The 25,981-nt window shown below is 44.8% G+C and overlaps 1 protein-coding gene across 1 annotated transcript in view; it reads right to left on the bottom strand.

Moving 5' to 3' along the window:
• Positions 1–10,892: 10,892 nt before the first annotated feature.
• The window catches only part of CCDC198 (coiled-coil domain containing 198), a 98,478-nt gene continuing 83,389 nt past the window's right edge, over positions 10,893–25,981 (bottom strand). The window contains exons 4-6 of the mRNA XM_069638079.1: positions 18,676–18,774; positions 16,973–17,144; positions 10,893–12,151 (exon numbers count right to left, since the gene is read on the bottom strand). Of these exons, the coding sequence (XP_069494180.1) occupies positions 11,901–12,151; positions 16,973–17,144; positions 18,676–18,774 (522 nt within the window). The 3' untranslated portion in view covers positions 10,893–11,900. The remainder of the gene's footprint in view (positions 12,152–16,972; positions 17,145–18,675; positions 18,775–25,981) is intronic.

The following is a 25,981-nucleotide window of genomic DNA, read 5'->3' on the forward strand; positions in this document are numbered from 1 at the left end:
TTTAGACTTAAATGCCACTTGGATTCACAACTCCTTAGAGGAATTAGGATTCACCCAAAAGATCACAGGCGCCGCTCACATCAAAGGCAGGACTCTGATTGGATTGCTGAGCACAATTTCTTTACAACCGTCACTTCCATAATGCCTCCGCCATGGTCTGACCATTATCTGATCTTTCTCCCTAGAGGCCTCACCCCTTTGCATGTTGATAGCAGCTCCAGCTGTCCCCACCAGAAATAAAAGAAACATTACTTCCGAAAATCTTAACCCCTTGATATTACCTTCCTTGAACTCAATTTTCGACCACACAGACCCATTTACTATGGTAGATATGTACAACAAAATAATATCTCTTGTTTCCATAGCACCATTGAAAATTAGAAAGAGTAAACCCCGAAAACATGTTAACATTTGGATCCCTCCCCATTTGAAAGCAATTGGACAAGAGAAACGCCAAAGTGAAAAAACTTGGAGGCTCGATCCATCCGAGTCCAACAAGAACAACTTGAGTAAACTAGCCTCCCTCTATAAAAAATAAATCATCCTAGCCAAACAAACCACCTACAACCTCTGAATTTCTCATGCCAAGTCTAATACCGAAGAGCTGTTTGCAATCCTCAGAGGTAGAATCCCCTATTCAAGCCCCAGATTCCTGCCTCAAGGACAAAAACTGGTGCACGGGCATACAAAACGCCCTGGGCATTAAAATAACCCTTCAATCCAAGATCAACAATAAAAGACACTCTCCTCACTACGCCCAAGTCTAGCAATACCATTGCGCTAGTGCCTCAAACCATCCTGCCTCCACCCCCTTTCGCCCACTCGCCACTTTAACTTTCATAATGTATCCATCCAAGACGTTGAAAACGTTATCCTTACTCTCAAAACCTCTAACTGCCATGGCGACCTATGCCCAGCCCAAATCATAAAATATGCACCCCGCAAACTCTCCCCTTTCATCACTAAACTTATAAACGCCTCCTTTACTTCAGGTACTATACCCATCAACCTGAAACACTCCTGGGTCCTCCCACTCCTCAAAAAACAAAATCTAGATCCATCCATACCTACTAATTACCGTCCCATCACTACAGTGCCATTTCTACTTAAAAATCCTAGATAAGATAGAATACTTACAAATCCAACATTATCTTGAACATAACCACCTTCTAGGAGCCCGATAGTCAGGTTTCAGACCCCAACATGGAATTGAGACTGCGCTCGTAGACCTTAAGGCACAAATAAATGCGCTGAGAGATGAGGGTAAAACAGCACTACTGCTGCTCCTTGATCTCTCAGCAGCATTCGATTTGGTTGACCAGAAGAATCTCTGTAACCATTTAGACTCTGCGGCCCATTTCTCCCAAGAGGCAGGTGACTAGATTCAGTCCTTCCTCAACAACAGAACAATGTGAGTTTTCTACCCTTTAGCAGCCGCGGACCCCATGCCTATATCTTTTGGTGTGCCCCAGGGCTCCTGCGTTTCTCCTACTCTGTACAACATTTTCACAAAGCCCCTTTTCGATGGTCTAGATGGCATGGGTATCACCTACAAGAATTATGCAGATGATACACCCTCATCCCGCTGACGGGGGGATTACGACAAGGATTTGGCCTTTGTGAATAGTGTGTACCTCATCATCCAGGCATGGATGGCCTCGCACAGTCTATGCCTGAATGATGACAAAACAGAACACCACCTCGAATCTTAGCAAATTAGATCAGAATTATTCTTCATTGAAAATTGATAATATCATTGCTGTGGCCAAGGAGGTCAAAACCCTTGGCTTTCATCTAGACTCAACACTACTTTTAAAAAACAAGTACATGCTCTGGCTTCTGCTACCTCCTACACTTGTAAATTAATCAGAGCAGCCAAGCCCTTCCTTTCATCTAACAACTGCATCACTCTAGCAAGAGCCCTGATCCTGTCCAAGCTGGACTATTGTAATGCCCTCTATGTAGGAGGCAACAAATACATTACACACAAGATCCAGATTCTGCAAAATAACGCTTTAAGAGCAGCCTTAAGTGTCCCAAAGAAAGCCCACATCTCAGACCTGTCAATTGGCTCTCTACGAAAGACAAGATCGTCCTCAAAACAGTTTCCCTGACTCATAAATGTCTCCACCAATCCGCCCCCCACTACCTCACAGCTAGATTTACTAGACGAGCATCTAGTCGTCCTTCGAGAAAGGCCAACTCTAACCTTCTACTGGTGCCCATATTTAAACGCACTATGACTGGTGGGAGCAGTTTTCCTGTCAAAGCAGCACAACATTGGAACTCTCCCTCCTTAAGGGAAGACCTACATTACCTACAATTCAGATCCAATATTATCTACTGGATTAAGGAACATGACAACTAACCTGTACCACAAGTGATCTCCCAGGCTTCCATTTATACATACCGCTATAGTATGTAACATGTAGAGTATGACATATTTACTCTGCTCTCTTTTTGTCTACTTATCCCGTACTGCATAACAGCTTGTTACTAGTATATAGTACACCTATATATAATGTACCCCTCACCAACTATTCTCTGTATGTAGTGTTACCCATATTTAGTGTTCACATACCGTGTATATTTGCTGTTCTGCATGTCTAATGTTGATGATGTGCACAGCATTGTAACCATAGTTGTATTTTACTCTGTGCTATATGCAACCTAAGCTGAACAACCCTCTTGTTGCCCTTGTACCCTGTTACCTCTGAGTTTGGCGCGCATTGCAAATAATAAAACAAACATAAAATCGCCAGGCTCCAACCGTCCAGAGCTGTCTTCATGCCTCTTGGATATTGACTACTGGATGACCAACCACCTCCTCAATCCTGGGAAAGCAGAAATCCTACTTTGCAGGAAAACAGTGCGCCTTCCCCAACCTATTCCTTGGCCTCACTCCCTAGGCTCACTGAAACCCCTGGCGTACCTCAACACTGCTACCATTAGTATATAGCGCCAACCTATGAAAAACTTCGGTCTAGATGCCACACATTGAATCTTCAGCACTAGCACTCTATCCTAAACCAACAACAGCACCTGCCCACATGCCTGACCTCCGGGTTGCTTACTGGAGCTTAGCCAGCCCACCTAAGTCCTAACCTGGCAAAATGCACACATGCATCTTATTAATTAACTCTTTAGAAACTCCCACACATGGACTACGGTCACTGAGGGCCTTCCAACCACAAAGTGCATTGAGGCAATAGAAATGGTTAAAGGGTGCTATAAAAATGACTAATGCAATACAGAAAGATTAGAAATGTTCGAACTATCATGTAATTAGTCAGGGGGCTGAAAGCAATCACAAAGTAGACGTCATAGTATTTGTATGGAAGTATATGGGCTATATGCCAGCGATTTGCTGTGGGATGGATCTGAGCTGTAAAATGTTATCTACTTATCCGATGGAGGTGGTGAAGCAGATGCAGGTGTTAAAGGGTGATCAGGTTGAGGGTTCCACATAGCAGGGCTATAAGAGTCGAGAATATCTTTGGCTTGGGAGTCCTCTTGGAGTGCTTGATACAGTTGGCTATAAACTTTCTTTTTTGTGGAGACTGCCAAATCTAATTGTACTGTATCTTTTGAAATGTATAACTTTTTCCATAGTTACATTGTTGACTTACAACACATTCCTATCTATGCATTGTCTCCTCCACATAAAGCCTCCATTTGTAAAACGCTTCCTCAGTAGTGGGCCACTTGGCATGGGGTGTCATGACAGGATTTTTGATCCTACTAATTTTCTGTGTTCTGAGACTTTGAAGACTGGAAGGTCAGGCAAGCATAGAATACCCAGGCCTTCACTGCGAAAACTAAACCAAAAAAAACAGCAGTGCATGGGGACGGATGTCATGGTCTTCATCGGGCACCACCTCCTCAGGAGCCGCAGACAAATCGTACAATGAGCCACGTGGGATAGAGCCCGAACTATAATGAGGTACTAATGGGTATTGGGACCTAATTGAATAATCGAAAGAGGAGAATCACAATTTTTACCATCATCGCACCTTGAGAAGAAGGATCAAAACCAGTGATTCTGATGTAATTTGGGTCTAAGGACAAACAACATGACAGAGAATAACTTTGAGTTACTAGGGAAGTACCGAATCGTGCAATGACACTAGATCCAAACTTGGTTTGGCAACCTTAAGGGACCCTGTGAAGTTCACGCTAATACTGGAAGAGTACATGCCTCACATCATTATTGGGGAAACCAATTGATGGAACGAGTTGCCTTGAGGATGACCATTGGTCGAAAACGCGTGTCGCTTGTGCTAGATCTCACCATTAAAGAATTATACCTCATTTAGAAAGCTTTTGGAATGATTTGATGTTTATGGTCTAAGCGCATGTTGTCAGCATACACCTTTGCATTATCTTGTACATTTTGGGAGGATCAGGGGTGCCTTCCTATGCTGCTATTGACCAATGACTACATTTGGAGACCAGCGCACCCGTCCTTAGGTTACACCCCACTCTTAACCTAACTGCCACTGTTATGACCTTAATGACCGGTGGGCTGCCTGGAGGTGCATTGCAGACCACCTATGGGTTACAATTCCACTGCACTGTGGCTCTAGGTGCTAGGGTCTGTCGGCAGTGGAAAGCCAATGAGATGGCTCCCAGTGGGGCAACAGGCCAAGTTTTACCAAGGCTCTTTTGCATGTTGTTCATTCTGATGTGTCCTGCGTGAACACGCTATTCGCTCTCCTTGATTTCTGCACGTTATGTATGATTGAGTTTTTCTGTAGATTAAGATCTACCAACAATGAGTTTCTCCAGAGAAGGGTTTCTGATGATGTTGGGTCTTTCAATACTCCCCTTCATCCACTTGTTCAGTTGGGTGCATGCAATGTCTTTGTGTCAAGAAGTGTGCTCCTGGCCACGTATATCTGGGGGTGGCTCTTGCTTATACAGCCCTTGATGGGTGTGCAGTTTGGTGGAGTCCCTTATATTGGTGGGAACTGTCTAGTTTTTTGTGAGGAGAACCTGGATGTTGATAATTTTATATTTAGGTTCTCCAGTGTTCACAGGACCTCTGGGAGAGTTAATTGGGGTGTAGCTCAAATACTGCTCCTTAGCACATTGTTTGGGTACCGAACAAGAAGGAGCTGTTGGAATAATATTATATGGAAAATATGCAAAATACTCCATTGCAAAGACTGGCAAACAAGCAGCGAAGGAAGGGGTTGAGAGGCCATTTTGTAATATTGAGATGCTTAGAAGTATGTGCCTCTTTTTTACCATGTAATCGTTAATTTCTATATTTATTTTCAGTTCCTGCTAACTGTTAATTCTTGCCAAGAGAAATATGGACAACAGAAGCACACCCTATTAACAGAGATTTACTGTATTATGGGGATTTTTTAGTTTGTAGGTTACTAATTGTGGAATAAATTTGAGGTGCAGAGGAGAGATGCAACCTTGACACCTAGGTTGACTAAATACAAAGAAGACGGACAAGTTCCCAAATCGGGAACTCGCGTCCCCTGCACACTATCGTATGTCTGGAATACCAGACCAATAATTCATCTTTTAAATGCAAAGTATTACAGGTAAGTAATTGTATCAAGTATTTTGAAAAGGAACACATTTTAGAAATGAAACAGTTCAAAAAGAATGATCTTTCAGTCAGTTTAGGTCACAACAACCAATCTTCATTTTATTCATGATGATGTAGCCGATAAGGGCCCAACGTGTTTCGAGTGTGTCCCACTCTTCATTGGTGGCAAATTCAGTTTCTAGAAAAAGGTTTATACATAATAAATATTGAATATCATAACAAAATATAAAGATAATTTAAAACATAACTTTACAATGTCATCACAGATATTAAGAAACATCATATAATCAATTTATTCCAAGCTGTCAGAAAGTCGCAATCTGATGGTGGCAGTGTTACAGTGTATTGTAATTTCTCACTTTTAGTTCAGTGGAGATCTATTTTTCATTTCATTAAATTAGATGCCTCAGACAACTGAAAGGGTCCATCATGGGAGAAAGCCTTAATGGTCACCTTGTTTTAAAATGATATATCTATACCAGATCAAAAAAATAGAATAATAGAATAAACAGTATTGATAAATGTGATCTAACCTTGTGCCTTTTTTCTTAAAATATTGTGCAGGATGCATCTGAATTCAGACTGCTGTAATAGTCTACGAGTTGAGAGACTTGTTCATGCTGCGGATGTGGCGCTCTATAATGTCAACAAAACCCTGTATACAGAATAAGAGAGTAACCGTCAAAGGCTAAAAAAGCCTGGAAAGTGGTGGAAAAAGCCAGCTCAATGGACTGGATATCAGACAAAACTGCAGAATTTTTGATCAACAAATACCCGACTCTACCATTGTTCTATGGATTACCGAAAATTCATAAAGATTCCCAAAACCCTCCATTCAGACCAATTGTGGCAGGGACTAACAGCATCTTCCTGCCCCTAGCAATCTAACTGGACACCGCTCTCCAACCACTTGTGCAAATGATACCGACGTACCTAAAAGACACAACACATTTCTTGCAAACAATAAGAGCATCGAATATCGATTTTCCTGACCCTTTGGTGTTCTCTATAGATGTCAGTAGTTTATATACGTCAATTCCACATGAAGAAGGAATAGCTGCTTTAGAATGGTTTCTTCTAAGTAATGACAACATCCAGATCCAAAATAACGTTTGTGATTGAACTCAACCTAATTCTATATAATAACTACTTTAGGTTTAATGACCAATATTATTTGCAAATCTCAGGAACCTCTATGGATTCGGCTGTGGCCCCCTCGTATGCAAATATTTTTATGTTCCATTTTGAAAAAAACCCACGTACTGGATCATCCACATTGGAAGAACTTCATACACGGCTGGAAAAGGTACATCAACTACATTTTTGGCGTTTGGAAAGGCTCAGAACAAGAACTGACTGAATTTTGGCAGTAAATCAATGCAACCCACGTATCAAATTCACCATAGAAATTGGCAACCACAGGTCAATTTTCTTGATGTCACAGTTGAATGGAAAAATATGGATCTAATAACATCAATCTTCAGGAAACCTACAGATGTCAGCAACTCCTTGCACTTCAGCAGCTTTCACTCAAGACACTGGAAGGAGAATCTCCCGTATAGTCAGCTGCTACAGGCAAAAAGGATCCCCTCTAGAGCTGAAAATCTCCAGACTGAATTTGAGACAATGAGAACAAGATTCCTAGAAAGAGGATTCCCAGAAGATGATGTAACCAAAGCCATTTAAAGGACAGAAGCTAATCCCCATAAAGCCTTATTGGTCAAACAAACAACACAAACAAAATCCAATCTTATCTATACATTAAGATACTCGGGTCAAAGCTTCCAGATAAAGAAGATCATCAACAAGAATTGGGATCCTATTAAAACGGACCCCAACCATAATCTCTTATTTCCATCCCCTCCAATGCTGGCATACAAAAGAGGGAGACATTTCTGCGATACTGTGATCAAAGCTGAAAGACCAAAAATAATCCACCCAGAGGACTCTTAAGAAACAAAAAAATTGGACCTTCCCATGCATAAATTGCCAACATTGTTCCAACGTCATTAAGGGAGATTACATCAGGCATCCAAATAACGGTAAAAAGATCCCTCTTAGAAGTTACGCCACTTGCGATTCAAAAAATGTTATCTATACCATCAGTTGCTGTGTGGTAAATACTACGTAGGCAAGAAAAGCAGACAAGCCAAGGAAAGGTGGACCGAACACAAGTCACAGATCGGAACAAAAAATCTTAAATCACCTGTATTTCGTCACTTCAGGGATAACGAGCATAATATCTCACAAATGCGGTTTGCCATATTGGAAGTAATACATCCTCTGTCCAGGGGTGGAGATTTACCTAAATTGCTTGCTCAAAGGGAGCTCTTTTGGATTCATAGACTTGATGCTATGTCCCCACTTGGCCTTAACGAAGATTACTATTTAGGACCCTTCATCTAAATATGACAAGACACTAATATAATAGATACCCCCTCTTTTTAATTGTTCCCCTTGTTCTCTGCTGCCCTATGATAGTCCATAGAAATCCCCCCTCGAACCCCCAGCCACAAGAATTAGTTAAATCTGGACTAGCAGTGTGTCTACCAAATGTTGGACAGACTAAAAAAACTAGACCACCGGCATGCAGATTGTGCACCCAAGTTTGGTCAGACTAAAACCTTTTTTTGATTGAATGTAATCTTTGGTTTCTATGCTAATTCTGCATGGTATGTACCATTCTCATGTAAATATTGTAAGTGTTTTTTTTCTGTTTTTCCTACCCTTTTTACCTACCTGTTTCCATTGTAATAGGCATTTCTACATGGCTAGCCATTTGGACATAACACCCTGACTAGAATGTGAACCTCGGGTGAGGGCAGTACCAAGTCTGATATTGCCCACCCCAATTACTTTTTAAACCTGTATTGGGCATTTCTATATTTGTTGCCTGAAACCTAAGTGCAATACAATTCTTTGTTCTGCATTTTTCCCTAAAAGGGTATATATCCAAAATTGATTGCGACAACATACTATGTCTTCCACACACTTTATTCAAGTTCATGTGTCATACTGACATTTCAGTCCTTTAGAATGCCTCTAAGACACATGGATGAGTCTGTCACCTTTAGAATTAAAAGTCTACCCTGGATCGCTTACTCCTTTTCTACCATATTGTTTTATACTCTGGAGCCTCTCTAATAAAATTCGGCCAATTTGAAAAGGATAGCCATCTTCCTTGCCTTAAAACATAGCGTGACTCATTGTTCACATGTCGTCACCTGCTCTTTAGCGTTTAGACGTCCTCATGTGAACACTTTTCGACACGCATAATATAATTCACGTAATGCACATGGTGAGGACTGTTCTTCAATGTCCATTACATCGTATATCTCTTTGGAAAATCTGTTTAAGATAATCACTCATTTTACAAAACCATAGCTCACTACTTTATAAGGAGCAAATTACGTGCTTCTAGTTACAATGTTAAACCTCTACTAGTGAAGATAAGTTAATGTTCTTGTCATTATTCGTTACGTGACTTTCTTTACATGTGATGTCATCTGTTTTTAGCGTGATGTCATCTTGTAAACACTATCTGTTCCGTAATATTTATTTCATTAAATGTATATTGCTGCATAAGTTAAGCAATGTTTTGTATCATCCACCACACCTTGCAGAGTTTACACTAAATAGTTTGCTGACAACACACAGCAGTGTTAGCTCTACTATATACACAAGACACACGCGCTACGCACATACTGATGTCACTATCCTAAACAGTATTTATTAAGAGGCGACGCTGCTAATGGTGTCGAACCACTCTGGAGGTAAGATCACTCTGCTCCTTAGGGCTTTATGCCCAGACACTCGATTACCGGCACACTCGCTCTTAACAGTTATTAGACTTTATTCTTTTACTACTTTTCCCTCCAGATCCAGATTTTGATCTAACAGTAGTCGGCCACCTTCATCTACTTGCCTGCCTTCCTGATCTGAGCCCTGTCCTTTAAGGATTAGCCAAACATCTTTGTAAGTCACGCGCTTTCTTACTATTGGTCGTTTAAACTTTCCAGGCTTTTTTAGCCTTTGACGGTTACTCTTATTCTGTATACAGGGTTTTGTTGGCATTATAGAGGGCCACATCCGCAGCATGAACACGTCTCTCAACTCGTAGACTATTACAGCAGTCTGAATTCAGATGCAGCCTGCACAATATTTTAAGAAAAAAGGCACAAGGTTAGATCACATTTATCAGTACTGTTTTTTTCTATTCTATTTTTTTGATCTGGTATAGAGATATCATTTTAAAACAAGGTGACCATTAAGGCTTTCCTCCATGATGGACCCTTTCAGTTGTCTTAGGCATCTAATTTAATGAAATGAAAAATAGATCTCCACTGAACTAAAAGTGATAAATTACAATACACTGTAACACTGCCACCATCAGATTGTGACTTTCTGACAGCTTGGAATAATTTGAATCTATATGCTGTTTCTTAATATCTGTGATGACATATTGTAAAGTTATTTTTGAAATTATCTTTATATTTTGTTGTGATAATGAATATTTATTATGTATAAACCTTTTTCTAGAAATTGAATTTGCCCCTGATGAAGAGTGGGACACACTCGAAACGCGTTGGGCCCTTATCGACTACGTCATCATGAATAAAATAAAGATTGGTTGTTGTGACCTAAACTGACTGAAAGATCATTCTTTTTGAACTGTTTCATTTCAAAAATGTGTTCCTTTTCAAAATACTTGATACAATTACTTACCTGTAATACTTTGCATTTAAAAGATGAATTATTGGTCTGGTATTCCAGACATACGATAGTGTGCAGGGGATGTGAGTTCCCGATTTGGGAACCTGTCCGTCTTAACTGTTAATTCTTTCCAGTTTATCTCTTTCCTTTTATCAAACCTTTTTGTGTTTCGTTTCCATTGTTGTGTTTCTTATTCTTTGTCGGTTTTCTTTCTGAACTGCGTTCCTTTATTATTTTTTGAAATTTTTTTTGTGCCTTCCTTGTTAGTAACATCACTTAGTGTTTTTTCTCTTCAGATTCTATCTATTTTAATAACAATCTCATTGTTTCTGTTAGGGGGAGTGAGTCTTTCCCTCCCATTAATCATATCTGCATATTGTGTTTTTGTTGGTCCACCATTTGATTGTTTATTTATATGCGGCACTTTTTTGACATTACTAGGCCCCTGAGGTGCTCAGTCAATCGGTCTGCACAGAACAAACACAGCTCTTGCTAAATGGTATAACGCCTGCACCGGTTTCTGCCAACACCCCACCCGCACCTCCGAAAGCAGCTGTTTTAAAAATGTAGCTGCTGAGATGTCTTTCAAAGGCAACAATTAAAAAGAAACTTTACGTTCAGACTTTGTGATATAGCCTGGCTTTAATTTTCCATATTTTTACGTCCATGTAATGTGCACTGAAAACAGACTACAGCAATGGGTATCCATGTCACAGATGATGAAGGTATGTTTTATTTTGTATTTTTTGTAAAGGCTTCAGCACCCTCATCTTCAAATCAGAGGTGCTAATTGCAATTAGTACCCGCTGCAGGTTTTCTTTTTGCTTGCAAACAAACTGATTGGTTAGTTTGCGAGCCTTACATGATGGTAAGCCCTTTCATGCTTTTGCGTGACCCTTGCACCATTTCGTTTTGTGTGGGCACCATGGAAAGCGAGAAGGAACTACGTGTATCCTCTTCAATGGCGACCATTTCCTTTGTTTACTATGCTGCCATGGAGTGAGAAAACTGACTGGTTTCCTGTCCGTGGCTGCCATTTTTTAAACTTTTTTTTTGGCTGTGAAATGCAGCGTGTATCGCAGCCGAAAAAAAACAATACCATTAGTGTACCCGGTGTAACGGGCTGGGGTACTAATGGCAGTAAACCCAGAAACTGCAGGCCATTACTGTAAAAGGTAATGCCCCTAGGATCTTTAAGAACCTCACTACGCTCAGGCCTGTAACTATGGTCCCCCGGGAGCATTACCTTATGTGGTAATGGCATGCAGTCCCGGGGCCAATTGCCTAATAATTAACCGACTTGTAGTCTATCCCACCAAAACTGCAAATGTCGTCTTATCTTGGGAAGCAGGTTATTGGCAGCAGGGATGGCCCTGCGGTCCGGTCAGATATCGCCTCCGAATGATTTATTAGGTCTCAATAACAATTACACAGCATTGCTTTAAATGTTTGTTTGAGATGCTGATATCCAATCCTTGTCCTTAATCCCAACGCTGAGCATGAATTTTAAGAAGGAGTATATTTACAGAATAGGTGCTTGTTTTGTACATGTCCCTTCTCGGTAAAGCATATTTTACATGAATCCAAATGGTAAGACATGGAACACGTTTGTCAATGTCTAGAAGTCTTGATCAAAGAACTCGTCAAAGGTTGGGATCCGTTCAGTCTTCGTTCTCATCAGTGGGGGCCTTGGAGGCATACCATTCTCGTTTCCTTTCCAGTCGTCCAATGACTCACTGCTGGAGCTGTCGCAGATTATTTCGTTGCCAGCCCGGTGCTTCAAGAGCCACATCTCCAATTTACTGTTCTTGCTCCTGTAGAATTCGGGCGTCTCACACTGCTTGGAAAAGTCTCCATTCCAGAAAAAACCTATGCATTAACAAGTAAAAATGGTTAGCATATTCAATAATATTTTATAACTTTCCTAAGATCAAAGAACGTTCAATTGTATATGTTCATAAGGATGACTGTAGTTTGCAGTGTATTAAGCTTGCAATAGTTCATCAATAGAAATAGGCCTACCAGAATCCTGAGACTGGATTTAATTCTGCGGCTGGAGAATCGCCATTCCTTGTAAGAAATGGGTCAATATTGCTGAAGTGTATGTGGTAAGGAACTAGCTCATTACAGATGATAGTGCACATTGTCAAGTAAAAATCCATGCAACCTTTCATTGAAAAGCCCGAGTATGTAGTTGGCAATTTATTACCTTAGAAAACAGGTTCTATAGCGGGTAATTAGGGGATTGACCAGTGAACTCCTAGAAATGTTCAATATTGTTGATGTGCTTCTTTAGGGGTGTCGCATTCATAAGCAGAAGCCAAAACTAAAAGTGGTGACAAAAGGAGAAGGAGCGCACTTCCAAAACCACCCTAACCCATGCCCCATTCACACGAGAACATGCTCGACTCCGCCATAACGCAAACCTAAAAACGCAAATATGAGCACTTGTGATCAGTGCAAAAACAATGTGGTTAATATATTTCAAAAAATGTCAGGGACATGCTTCTGGCTAAAGACATTTCACCTGCCAGCTCTTGTCACTTCATTTTTTTTTCCCCTCAACTTTTGCTTCTTTTTCTCATTTTTGTAGTCCTCTTATTGTACCACACGACGACATTCATGGAGATCCACTGAACCATAACATTGCCTCCTGTGACAGCATTTTTAATCATCGGGCCGAGCACACCCACACTTTGATAGGCTAGTGTTTTAATAAGCAGTGTGACATATCGAACAAATAAATCATTATTTGATTATACTCTGCATATTTTATGTTACCATAATCTTAATGCTTAGACCTTTCTTCCCATTCGCACACTGGCCACAGCCTTACCCTCCATCTTATTAGGCCTTATATTAGCTGCGGTCAGAACCAACTTTTTAAATCGCAAAAGATCTTCCCACGAAAGGTTTGTAGTAGGACCCACCACACTCTGCCAACATCTCATTAGGGACCAACTCGCAAAGACGTCACAAGGAGTATGTCCGATTTACCCTTGACTTTCACCTGGAGAGGGCTATTCAATTTATAAAAGAAACTTCGACTGACTCCTGATTTAGTCATAGGAAGTTAGTAGTATATTGGGTGCAAGTCACGTTAACTCAGACTTACTCCTTGTAGCTTCTTTGTTACATCGGACCACAATGATAAGATAGAACCTTGGTTTTATCCCCTTCTCCTTATTCCTTCAGTCTTTCCCAAGGCCTTACCTCAATATCTTCAATCCCCAAGTCTGCAAAGTTCTTTTCCAAAAGGCCCTCAAGTTGTCTCTTGTGGCTAACACACATAGCACGTTTACTTCCTTGCATTGAGGCATAGGCCATTGCTGCGTCTGTGGTGAACGTATTCAGCTTCTCTAGAGGTTAAATAACATACATTTATGGTGCCTCTGTAAGTTGTCATGCATGCTTACATTATGAATCCACCCAATCGGTGTTGCCCATAGATCTTTAGGGATTGTTTCCCACAATGCCTTTTAACAGTTCTGCCTAGCAATCTCTGCTGGTGGCATACACCAGTCTCGTATGACCAAGAGAAACAGTCAGTAAAGAGTCTTTAATTAAGAGTTATTTCTTAACTGCTACCTCCTGACCAGGTGGCTTCATATATTCAAGTCCACTAACTGCCCTAGTTGAAGATATTAAGTGCTTGATGACGTCTATCCAAATTCCATTCCTAAAGCTTCTTTTGGCTGAAATACCCATTACACATGAATCGTCCAAGCATAATAACCCCTCCAACACTCAGGGCCTGTGATAACGTATAATCATGCTTGGAGGCAAAAGGAAAAGGAATACAAGGCCAAGATCTTAGATGCCAAATGTAGCTTCTATAATGATCAAATCAACCATGCTGGAAATCAATTGAAGGAGCTTTTCCGACTTCTCGGGTCTTGGGAGAAACCCGCAGTTACTAGCTCCACTATTAAACCCACTAATGAAGACTGTAATGGAATTCAGAAAGCTTTTTTTGATAAACTGAAAATGCCCAAAAAAAGATTAAGGAAGAATTAATCGGGAAGGCTTCCCTCCCTCTGGCTACTACTGTAAACTGTAACAAGGCAGGGAAAGAGGAGGGCATCGTCAATACCAAAACTAGTTCTCGAAATCTGGACTATGGAAATCAAATCCAGCAGATACCCCATACTGGTTTTATGTTTAAGGAGCTGACTACGGGAGAGATTAATCACGTCCTAAAACCCATGCACCCTACATAGTTTCCCGGGGGGACTCCTTGCATCCAAAAACATACTAGAACATAACATTTTTCACCCCGTTCCTCTGCAGGTTTGTAAACTCTTCATTTCGAACCGGACGCAGCCCACACTCTAAAAAACGTAGGGTTACTCCTCTACTACAAAAGGCAGGTCTAGAACCCGACGAGGTGGCCAATCTTAGGCCTGCACAAATAAGCTTTTATTTCTTAAACTAATTGATAAGGTTGCTACATAACTCCAGACATGTTTTAGGAGCTGTCATTTTACATAAGAAGCAATATGGCTTTCGAAGCTTCCATGGTACTGAGAGTGCACTGCTAGACTTGCAGACTTGCATGCTCTCTAGGTTGGAACAAAGCAAGTCGGGGTTGCTGATATTGTTGGACTTATCAGCAGCCTTCAAGCTGCCACATCATGGGATGCTTTTGGATAGGATGGCCACCATTGGGGGGGGGGGAGGGTTTCCCAACGGAGGCAATAAATAAGCTCAAGTCCTTCCTTGAGGGACGCTGCTCGCGAGTTCACTCGGGTGAAAGCGCGTCCGATGTTGAAATTACCACCTGTGGAGTTCCCCAGGGGGCATGTCTTTCTCCCCTGTTCAACATTTATATTATCCCATTATGCATGGTCTTGGAGACGCTGTACTTATTTTTTCGGCGATTATGTAGATGATTTCCAGTTAGCATTGGAGATCAGCGGGGATCATGAAAAAGATCAAAAGAAGCTGGATTCGGTTTACCAGACCCTCAAGAGTTGGATGGCAACAAACTGGCTATGCTTGAACGCAATTAAGACTGAGCTCATGCTGTATGGCCCCCCGGCTGGGCCATCCTTACACCAGTTTCAAAATTGATGGTAGCCAGATTGCGGTGGTGCATAGGTTGAAGACCTTGGGCACCTACTTAGAAGCCAGTTTGGACAGTGATGCTCATGTGGAAGCAATCACAAAAAACGCCAACTATCATCTTAAGGTGCTACGGCAAGTTGCTATACTAGTTTCTAAAGAAAACCGTGAAAAACTGGTCAGAGCTGTGATACTCCCACGAGTAGACTATTGTAATGCTCGTCTAGGGGGTGCAAATAAGACTGACCTCCAAAAACTGCAAAAGATTCAAAATGTGGCAGTTCGCATCATATATCGGCTTAAACGTTCCGAACAAACATCAACGGCACGGAAGGAACTTCACTGGCAGGCAATCTCGGCACGGATCTAGTTTAAGCTGCTGACTATCTGCCACAAATGTGTTTATGGTAACGCACCAGTCTACCTTAAAGACATGTTGAACGTTTACCAGCTAAAAAGAAACCTCTGATCTGCAAAGGCATGTCTGATAGAAGTAGTCTGCGTTAAGAGAGCCAGCGGATATGGCGGTGCTTTCCACGTGAAAGCAGCACTGCCCTAGAATACTTCAACAGAACCTTACATAAAATATACAACCACCTGGCATTCAGAAAACAGTTGAAGACCGTTTTGTTCGTTTAACAATAGTACACTGTTGCAACCACTTTTTCACTGTTATGGTGCCTGGATGCCCTCAGGCTTTGGCGCGTTACAAATGCGTTAACATAACATCCAAGATATTTTTGAAAAAGTGGGTATCCGTAATGTTAGAAAAGTGGAAAATAGGGAAACAATTTGCACTTGATCCAGCCCAGTACAAACTAGATGCTTCAGTGACCTCATAACAGAAGCATGTATGCAAGGTCTTCCATACCTTTTCTATATATAGGTTCTGTTGCTAAGTGACTACACAACTAGTTATGTGGCAATACCAAAACAATCTTGGCCTGAAAAGCAAAATGTATGTCACCAGATTTAAGGAACGTAGATGACTTGCATGTTAGGGCAAATCTTTGAGCAGAGGTTAAACCCTGCTTCAGAGACTTCTACAATGTCCTGACTCTGTGATTTCTAATTTAATAAAAAGCAATATACCAACCGTAAACATTTTGGAAACAAATGTTAACCTCCACAGAATACTTCCCACTGAGATTCTGTTCTGCTAGCAGCCTTTTCTTCATAGCTACAAAACACATCCTCCATCGTTCTCTGCATGCTACCAGGGGTGTTGCTAGGTCTGGAAAAGATCTGGGGCTACACTAAAGTCAGGACTCTGGGCTACCTAGCCTTTTGCTTGTAGCTCCTGAGCTTCTATCTAGGGCTACAACCAAAAGAGGGGCTATACCCCCCCCCCCCTCCCTCCCCCTCTAGCAATGCCTCTGATGCTACCCCAGTTCAAGTTAACTGACCTTGCCCCCTTGCTTCCATTCCTGCCACACAATCTCGGTTCTACCCCTTCACCCCCCTCTTCAACTGTGGCAAGAGACACCAGAAGTCTTCTGTGCACGGTAGTCAAGGGATGTGTGTAAGGCAAGTGTCATTTCAGAAACTTCGGGTGTGACCGCAGTCATCTGGCTAGATCCACTCTAATCTCTATACTTGGTTCTAATAAACCGCAGCAGTTTTTACCGTGCTCCAAGTTAAGCGTGCCGTCGCTTTGGGTTATGAATTCGTCTTCGCCGTCGCGATGTACATTTCCACGCACTTTCTTGGATTTTACGCGTTTCGTTTTCTGCGGAGTGCTCTCTGCATCCAGGTGGAGGTTCCGCCTCAGCTCGGCCTGTGACTGTAATTGGTTCATCTAGAAAAGCCCACGCAAACAAAGGGTCATGGCTGTTTAGTTGCACAGGGGTTGACATGTGCACGTAAGATATTCTTGTAGCAATTGCTTGTTTCGGTTTGAAAAGTTTCAACCAGCTTCATTTAATCTTGCAGTTTAAATGTGTCCCCCAAATCTATCCTTTCCGTTAAAAACATTTAACAGTGCTCAAAGCACATCGGTAATCAATGACTACAGTATCCAGTGATTTTAACGTATAAAATACAGAATAACTAATGAATAAATATCAAATTTTTGTTTAAAACGTATATGGGGTGGGGTAAGGTGTTAAAACGGATGGGGAGGGGGCTTGGGTGGGTTTAAAAGCGTAGGGAAATTGGGGGGGGGGCACTCTCCAAAATAACAAATTCGATATTTTTTCGTTATAAAAATTCGTTATTAAAGCATTCTCTGTAATTTAATTTGTTATAGTCACATGTAACCCTTTTAGAAAATGTTTGGAGTGTGTCTAGTGGGGTACATTTCCTCCCCTGTTATTAGTGTGTCATGCGGGGCCTGTCCCCCTAAGGGCGAGAGTGTTTTGAATAGGGTATAACTGTTTAGGTGCGTCTGTGTTAAACAAAAGTCACACACATTTGGGGTGTTCCCTTCCACCTGCAGCTCTCTCTCCCCTACTTTCAATTCTATTCTTTTCAGCCTCAGGAAAGTGCTGTAAAATGGGATGCAAAAAACATCAAATGGTTGATTTTCTTGGAAAGCAGCGCGAGGTGGTGGCCAAGCTATGGTTCCTTTACAACACATAACTAGCTAATTTGTGGGGGGGGGGGGTGTTTTATTATCCTGCAGCCACATCATAACTTATAAACAAAGATTTGTTCATACGTTTTTAAGGTTTGTTTGCCAAATACTTAGTTATAACATCCTTTCATCAAAGTTGTTTAACTGATTTTTGTTTTTTAATGATATATGAAGTTCTTACTGGGCGTGGCCTTTGCTCAGGCCCAATTGGCACCTTGCTTGGGCATGCAAGTCACCCAGTGCATCCACTAGGCATGTATCCCCTATTGCTGGGTGCCATGCTCAGTGGTCACTTTGTCTGGTGCCTGGCAAATAAAGCTACCCTGAGTGGCCCCAGCGCTTGACCATCAGCCATGGCTTTTGACCACCATGCTGGGGGCACGACAAAGTCTTCTATTGAGATCATCTGGTGTGGTTCACTACCAGCTTGCATAAAATCATTGGAAAAATGTGCATGTGCGCATAAAACCCTGCCACTCCAGATACATCTCTCAATATAATTCACAAACAAATGAACTACTTCTTTAAAATGAAAAAAAAAGGAAATCGCTGGAATTTTTTTATTTTTAAGTTTGGTTTACTACCTACATAAAATGATACGAATATTGCCTTTATGATAAATGTTTGAAACTAGACTGAGCGATTTTCACTAGACAATATGGTAGTTGGCCTATGGACACACTGACCGTATATCATTTCTTCCCAGCATGAAATAAACAACGCACACCACTGTGTGTTCGCTATATCGCTGTACCTCTTGTCGCTTCCGGTTCTGTTCCAGCATTTGCATCTTGTGTAAATGCTGTCGTCTTCCTGGATTGTGTTTTTCAGCTCGCCATCGATTACCCATCTCCTTGAATAGAAAAACACTGAACTGTGAGTCATATCGATGATAATGCGACAAAAGCCTACCTTGGAATGGATATGGGTGTGTACAGACAAAATAGCCCATTTGGAACAATTCTCTATATCACAATACGAATACGTCTGATCCTGATGAATCTATCATTATAGTCCAGGTTGTATGAAGGAGGACCAATGAGATCAAAAACAAACACAATATTATGGCAAGATTAATGAGCCACATTACATTACACTAATTATTGTCATTAGCACATGGATTCCCTTATAGACTTCCTCTCAGTAAATCGGAGTGGTCGTAATGCAGTCTATAATCTCTGGTGTGACTGTGACGAATCATTGGATATCGTCACTTCTCCCCAAGAGGGAGACCCATCCCAAGAGGTCAGGCAGGTGAGGCTGCTACCCGATAGTCCCCTTTGGTGTGGTAATCAGCGGGAAGATCTCATGGGGAGGGACCCCCGCTGTGGGAGAAGGGACGACTATCCAAGGAGAACGTGGTATACTGCACTCCAATCCCGCCTCACCTACCACAGCCTTATCTTGTAACTCCATGTACGTGTCATGTAATCAAAATCATACGTACTGGGACAAGGAAGAATCTAGTCGACCCAAGGGAGAAGTATAGTAGAAATATTGAGATGAGGAAGAGTCTACTTTACCTAACAGAGGACTATAAAACAGGTACTGAGACGAGGAGGCAATGCAGGAGCATGAAGAGTACTCCTGGAACGAGTAGTGACCATTCTAGTGGTTTCCAAATTCCTACTGGTCAAGTCACCTTCAAACCAGAGGAGGGAAAACAGGAGAGGGAGTTTAGCTCTCCCGGGAAGAGGCGCAAGCAAATCAGTGGTGCGTCGGAGCGAAGAAAGGCGGGCCGGGACATGAGGTGAGAAGGCGAAGTGTCTCTCCAGTGTCGGGGAAACAGCTGACTTACCTGACGGAGGAAGAGCGACTGTGTGATCTGCTTCATAAGAGCAGCACAGAGGGAACCAGCAGCTCTGACGACTGACTGGAACCCATGGCAACGCTCCCTGAAGGTAGAGGCCAACACAGGCCAACCGGTGCGGACAGAAGAGACTATTGGTCCAGAAAAGAGGATCTACGTGATCCGACCGTGGCTGATTTTGCCCCAGCTGAAATGTTTGCATGTGAAATGTACGAACCACAAAAGGTTTGTATATTTCCCATGCAAACACATGTCCATAACCACACCCCACTTACCTGTCATTGCGTTGCGCTGTGTCCCTGCAGCGCCAGTTCCCTTTCACTTCCGTGATCGGGAACTGGCACTGCAGGGTCCTTTTTCTTTTTTTTTTTTCGGGTGTGCTGCGGGGGTGTCACCCACAACACCCCACTCACTATACCACACACTATAGTGAGTGGGGTGTTGCAAGGTACACCCCCGCAGTCTTTTTTTATTTATACTTACCTACAATGCTACCACCAAAGGTTTGAACTGTTGGGAAGAAGGGCTGAGAAAATAGCACAGGAAAAAGACAGTGGGAAAGTAATGTGTAGCGATATGGGTCTGGGTTCATCCCGACAAGAAGGAGGGTTAATCATTCATCTTCATAGTCTCATTACATGGCAGGTCAATGAACCAAGTCTGCCACACTGCCAGCAGAGACTCATATGGATCTGGGACCGACGCCCACAAGATTAGAAGACAAGTCTACGTCAGGGAAAAGTGTACAAATGATAGAACGAGGCCAGGGGAAGGGAGACAATCCCCCTGGTGTTGTGAACTGTAAAGTAAGCCTGAGGAAAGGCCTGGGGAAAGGAGTCATTCCCCCTGGTGGTGTTAACTGTGAAAGTAAAAACAAAGAGAGTGTGAGAATAAAGTCAAGGAAGGCCAAGGGCAAGGGGGCGTGGCTAGATGGCTGCGTGAAAGGACGTCCCTTCAGGGAGCTCCCGCAGATCCGTCACTTGATCCTGTGCAAAATGAGTGATTTCGGCGGACGGGTACGTCCACGGCACACCTGGAGGTGTATGAAGGCAGGGGGCTCATTAGCGTAAACATAGCCCGTGGGAAGGCGAGCCGAAGAAACTACGGCTAAAACTACAAACGAACTTTCGGCGTCGGAGGAAAATCCAAGATGGCCATTGGGACACAAAGGGTCATAAAGTGACCGAGAGGCTGCAGCGGACTGAGCCGGCCGGCACCGTGCATGTCTCGCCAGTGACATGCGGTCAGAAGAGCGAGGCATCCTGCTGGCGAACAACTGGAGGCACCTGGGGGCAAACTGAAACTTAATAAAAAAAAATTAAAAAAATAAAAATAAAAAGAAGGGGGACCTCCACCGGACCAGAGAGGAAAGCAGCGACCGGAGACATTGACGAGGAAACAGGCGGACCCCCAACCTGCGGGGGGCCGGGTGGCGGAACGGGACCGACACACTAACTGGTAGCCCCGCGGACTGCGGTGGCTCTTGTGGCCCCCGTGCAGAGGGGGGAAGAGGAGAGACGGAGCTTGCGGCGCTGCGTTGCCGCGAGAGAAGTGGCCGCCCCGGCACCCAGTCGGGGCTGCGGGGGGCCACACTTGAACTGAGGGTGCCCAGGCCCTGCTGCGCTGGAGGCAGCTTGGCTGGGCATGACACCGGGCTGATGGCGCGGATATAAGCACTGCCCCCCCCTGGAGTGACTAACGCGGCGTGGTGCTGCACATAGTGCCATAGTGGCACAGGAGCCACCAACACTAGTGACTGGCAGCGTGGAGCACGTATTGCCAGGTGGATGTTGGCTGGACCAGTGGAGGGCAGCCGCTGAGAGGCCCACGCGCGGCGGGTCCCGGAGGGCTCCTCTGTTGGCGGTGCGGCAAGGCAGCGCACTTAGGGACAAGCAAGGCCGCCTCTGGAGACTGGAGTAGGCAGCCGGAGCGCAGCTAGACTTGAGCCGGGTCGAGCTCTTCCAGGGCAAGGGACAGATGCAAGAGCCCCCACACAACCGGACGACCACGGATGCGGATTGGCTGCAGCTTATAACAAAGGTGGCTTCTCACAGGAGAAGTGGACACTTGGGCTGGTGTCAGCCACGGGGAAAAAGAGCACCATCACACAAACCGGGATAGGGGAGTGGACGCTGGCTGCTAGAGCAGAAGCCCGGAGTAGAAAGACACTGCACATGCGCTGAGAGACTAAAGAGAGTGGCCCACCCCAGGCAAGCGCAGCACTCAAGGGACACGCAGGGGGCAGCCGGACACGGGACTGGACCCGGTGTAGGGGAGGAAGACACGGCTGTAAGCCACACCGCCGAGCGATCTTCCATTCTATACGCACCCAATTTAAGTGGGTGTACGAGTAAGTGGGAGGACACAGCCCACACTGGGTGCGAGCGGAGAGACAAGCGCACGTCTGGATTGCTGAGGCTGGTTCGTGACCACGCAGACATTTGTGTGGGGGAAGCACGACAGGCTTCCGCCCAGTCGACATAGCAGGATGTCCTCCAAAGTGGTTAGACCCAGGATCAAGCAGCCCGCGATGGAGGCCTATGCCAAGTCGCCCCGGGCGCGGAGGGGGGCAAAAGTAAGGAGTCCCCCACGGCAGCGGCGGAAACACCGGGTACGATCCAGGAGATGTTGGCAGCGATTGCTGATTTAAAAGTGGCCTGGGAGATGAAGTTGGGCCTGGCTATGAAAGAGCTGCAGGAGGGCCTGGACCTCAAGATCGGAGCGGTCCAGGAGGAGGTGAACCTGCTGAGACAGGATGTGCGGACGATCGCGGAGCGCACTGGGGCCTTGGAGAAGGAGATGGCCCCGACTACGGAGGCGTGCGCCGCGCATGCAAAGGAGCTCCATGCCCTTGTGCAATGGGTGGGCAATCTGGAGGACAGGGCTGAGCAAGCAGAGGGGCGAGCCAGGCGTAATAACATCCGTATAGTGGGTCTACTGGAAGGAATGGAAGGGTCAAACCCCACAGAATACGTGGAAACTTTGCTCTTACAGGAGATAACAGGCGGGTGCTGACCCAGGGGTTCGCGGTTGAAAGGGCGCACAGGGCCCTGATAAGGAGACCGGCCCCAGGAGCCCCCCCGCGGCCGATGATCGCAAAGATCCTGAATTATCGGGATCGAGAGAAGATTCTTGAATTTTTCCGGAGGGGAGGAACGATTGAGAGGGGGTCAGCAAAGATCACGGCGTACCCGGACTATACGCTGCTTGTACAGCATAGTAGAATGAACTTTGGGTCGGTAAAAAGAAGGCTAAAAGAAGCAGGCCATCGCTACATGTTGCTCTACCCAGCCAAGTAGAAAGTGTTTTATAAGAACAGATCCCTTTTCTTTGAGACGCCGTCTGAGGCGATGGACTGGCTGGACATGCAGGGCTGACCTCAGGAATCGGATGTCCAGATGGAAGATAAGTAGAATGTTGCTGCGGCACCCGGGGTGACGTAGCTAAGACGTTGGGACTTGAATATAGAGTTGTATTATGCTTATGGGGGAGTGAGTCATGGTGTCGGCCGGCTGGACCCGTTGGATGCACTTCTCCTACAACAGATAATAGGGAGCTCCTGGGAGGCACCCCTTGATCCCAATAGTTGTATACTTAGTTAGGTCACTGTTAGATTGGTGACGCCCCGCGTGGTCCTAGTCCTTGGATACAAGACAGGACCAGACGCGGGTGGGCCTGAGATCCAGGGATGGAGCTGGGCATTTGTTGGTGTAGGGTAGGGTGGGGGGGAGAGGTTGGGTTGTGTGCTGTGGTGTGTAGTTGGGGAACAGGGTGGGGGGGAATTGTTGAAAGAGGGAAGGGGGAGAGTCGGAAAACGAACCATCAAAGGGAGCATTAAAGGGAGTGGTGGGTTGGGAACAGACCGAGTAGATGGCACCGGGTAATCTCCGAATTGTAACCTGGAATGTACGGGGCCTCAATAGTTATCTGAAACAAAATAAAGTGATGCTGTACTTAAAGAGGATGCGCATTGACATAGCCCTGCTGCAGGAGACTCATCTCACTAGGGAGAAGCTGGAGGCGGTCAGGAGAAAATGGAGGGGTAATGTTGTGGGGGCTACGTACTCAGCGTACGCTAGAGGGGTTATCACCTGGGTGGCGCCGCATGTGCCGTTTCAGGTGCTTAGCTCAACGGTAGACCCGGAAGGCAGAATGGTGGCGGTAAAAGGGCTCCTGGAAAACAGGGACGTGCATATCATAAATCTGTATGCCCCCAACCACGACACTGCGGCTTATTTTAGGTCCCTTTATGGCAAACTTGGCCCCCTGGCTGGGGGCGCGGTGGTGTGGGGGAGGCGACTTTAATTGCACCCTGAATCCCAAAATGGATAGGTCAGTTGACAAGGCGGGGAAAATGGCGCCGGCGGCCAAAGCGCTTGGGACATTGTTGGAAGACCTAGGCCTGGAGGATGTGTGGAGAAGGCTGCATCCTATGGATAGGCAATACTCGCACTACGCAGCGCCACATGACTTGTACACAAGGCTAGATTATGTGTTTGTAGCGGCTGAGATAGCGGGAGAAATGGTAGGAGCGGAATACAAAGCCCGGGTATTATCTGACCACTCGCCTTTGGTGGTAGAGTGGCGACACCAACCCCCCAGATCGCGGATCCCAACATGGAGACTTAGGACAGAGGCACTGCAAGATGAGGGGTTCCGGGAGGATCTGAGCGATGCCATCGAGGAATATTTTGATATAAACACGGGCAGCGTACGCTCTGTGGGAATGCTGTGGGAGGCGTTTAAGGTGGTGGTGCGAGGAGTAGCCATTTCCAAATCTAAAGGGCTCCAGGGGGGTATCGAAAGGGAACTTCAGGAAACGGAAAGGGAGCTGGAGGGCCTCACACGACATGAGGATACTGCCCGTGATAATAGAACAAAGATAAAGGATCTACAGTTAATCTGCAGTGCACTCTGGGATGGGCTGTGTAGATTAAATTACAAGAAATACATGGCGAGACTACACGCAAGGGGCGACAAGCCGGGCAGATTGCTGGCCTGGCTGTATAAGAGTGAGACCCCCTGCTCAGTGATCAGTGAGATTAGGGATGAGGGAGATCGCATCTGCAACACCCAAGAGGGGGTAAACGAGGAGTTCCTCATGTTTTATAGACATTTATATGAGAACACAGGGGAGGATATGTGTCAAGACATACTGGACACATTAGAGGACATAGAGCTGCCCACCCTGGACGACCTAGAATGCGCAGAGTTAGACGCTCCTGTCACCTCGGATGAGCTGGAGGTGGTGATTCAGAATCTGCCCACTTGCAAGGCGCCCGGGTCGGATGGGTTGCCTAGTGAGTTTTACAAGACATACAAGCAGGAGCTGCTTCAGCCACTGCTTGCCATGTTCAACGAGGCCTACGAGCAGGGGGAACTTCCGTTGTCTCTTCGCGAGGCGGTGATTATCCCACTCCTGAAACCAGGCAAGCCGGCCGTGGAGTGTGGGTCCTACAGACCTTTGTCCATGCTCAACCAGGACAGCAAAATACTTACGGCAGTGCTGGCTAATAGGCTGAAGAGGGTGATCGGTAAACTGATACACCCAGATCAGACGGGCTATGTCCCAGGCAGGAACATCAGTGATAACCATAGGAGGCTACACCACATTATTGACCAAACTGAGGAAGATACGGGCGAGCTGGCTAGTGTTAGGAAAGATTTCGTAATTGTAGGTCATTTTCCTTCCATGTGGCAACCCCTAAACTTTTTGCTGTTGTTTTTCACCTTGTTCTTGACTTTGCCAGAGAAGTGCAGCCTTCTGCCGCACTCCTCTGGGCTTTCGCTCTTTTCTTATGGGGAAACTGACATGCCCTTAAGACAGTCAGTACCGGGGAACGCTGTTTCCCGTAGTTTCTTTTATCATGTTGCGGCTTTAGTGCAACATGACACAAGAGGGCACTGTAAGCTAAGTTACAGCTCTCTTGGGTCTCTAGCCTTCTACAGGCCCTAGATACTCGTTTAGGATTGTATTTGATCGGTGCAAGTCATTCAGGGACTGGAATGGTGGCAGCGATCGTTTTGTGTATTTTGAGCTCCTTTTGGCGTTCTAAGCGCGTTTTTCGCGCTGAACCCAAAATGGTGGCCTGGCTCCCAAAATGGCCAGACCACGAGGCTCCTTTGTCCTGTCCACTGACCGTCTTGCTCCCTTCACCTTCCCCAGGTCGAGCGACCCGGGGCCTTCCTTATTTGGGCATGTACTTTCCCGCGAAACACGGATGCTTTCGCGGGCTTCTACATGTCTTTT

This window comes from Ambystoma mexicanum, chromosome 14 (genome assembly GCF_040938575.1).
Source record: "Ambystoma mexicanum isolate Mex_15411 chromosome 14, UKY_AmexF1_1, whole genome shotgun sequence".
Taxonomy (NCBI): domain Eukaryota; kingdom Metazoa; phylum Chordata; class Amphibia; order Caudata; family Ambystomatidae; genus Ambystoma; species Ambystoma mexicanum.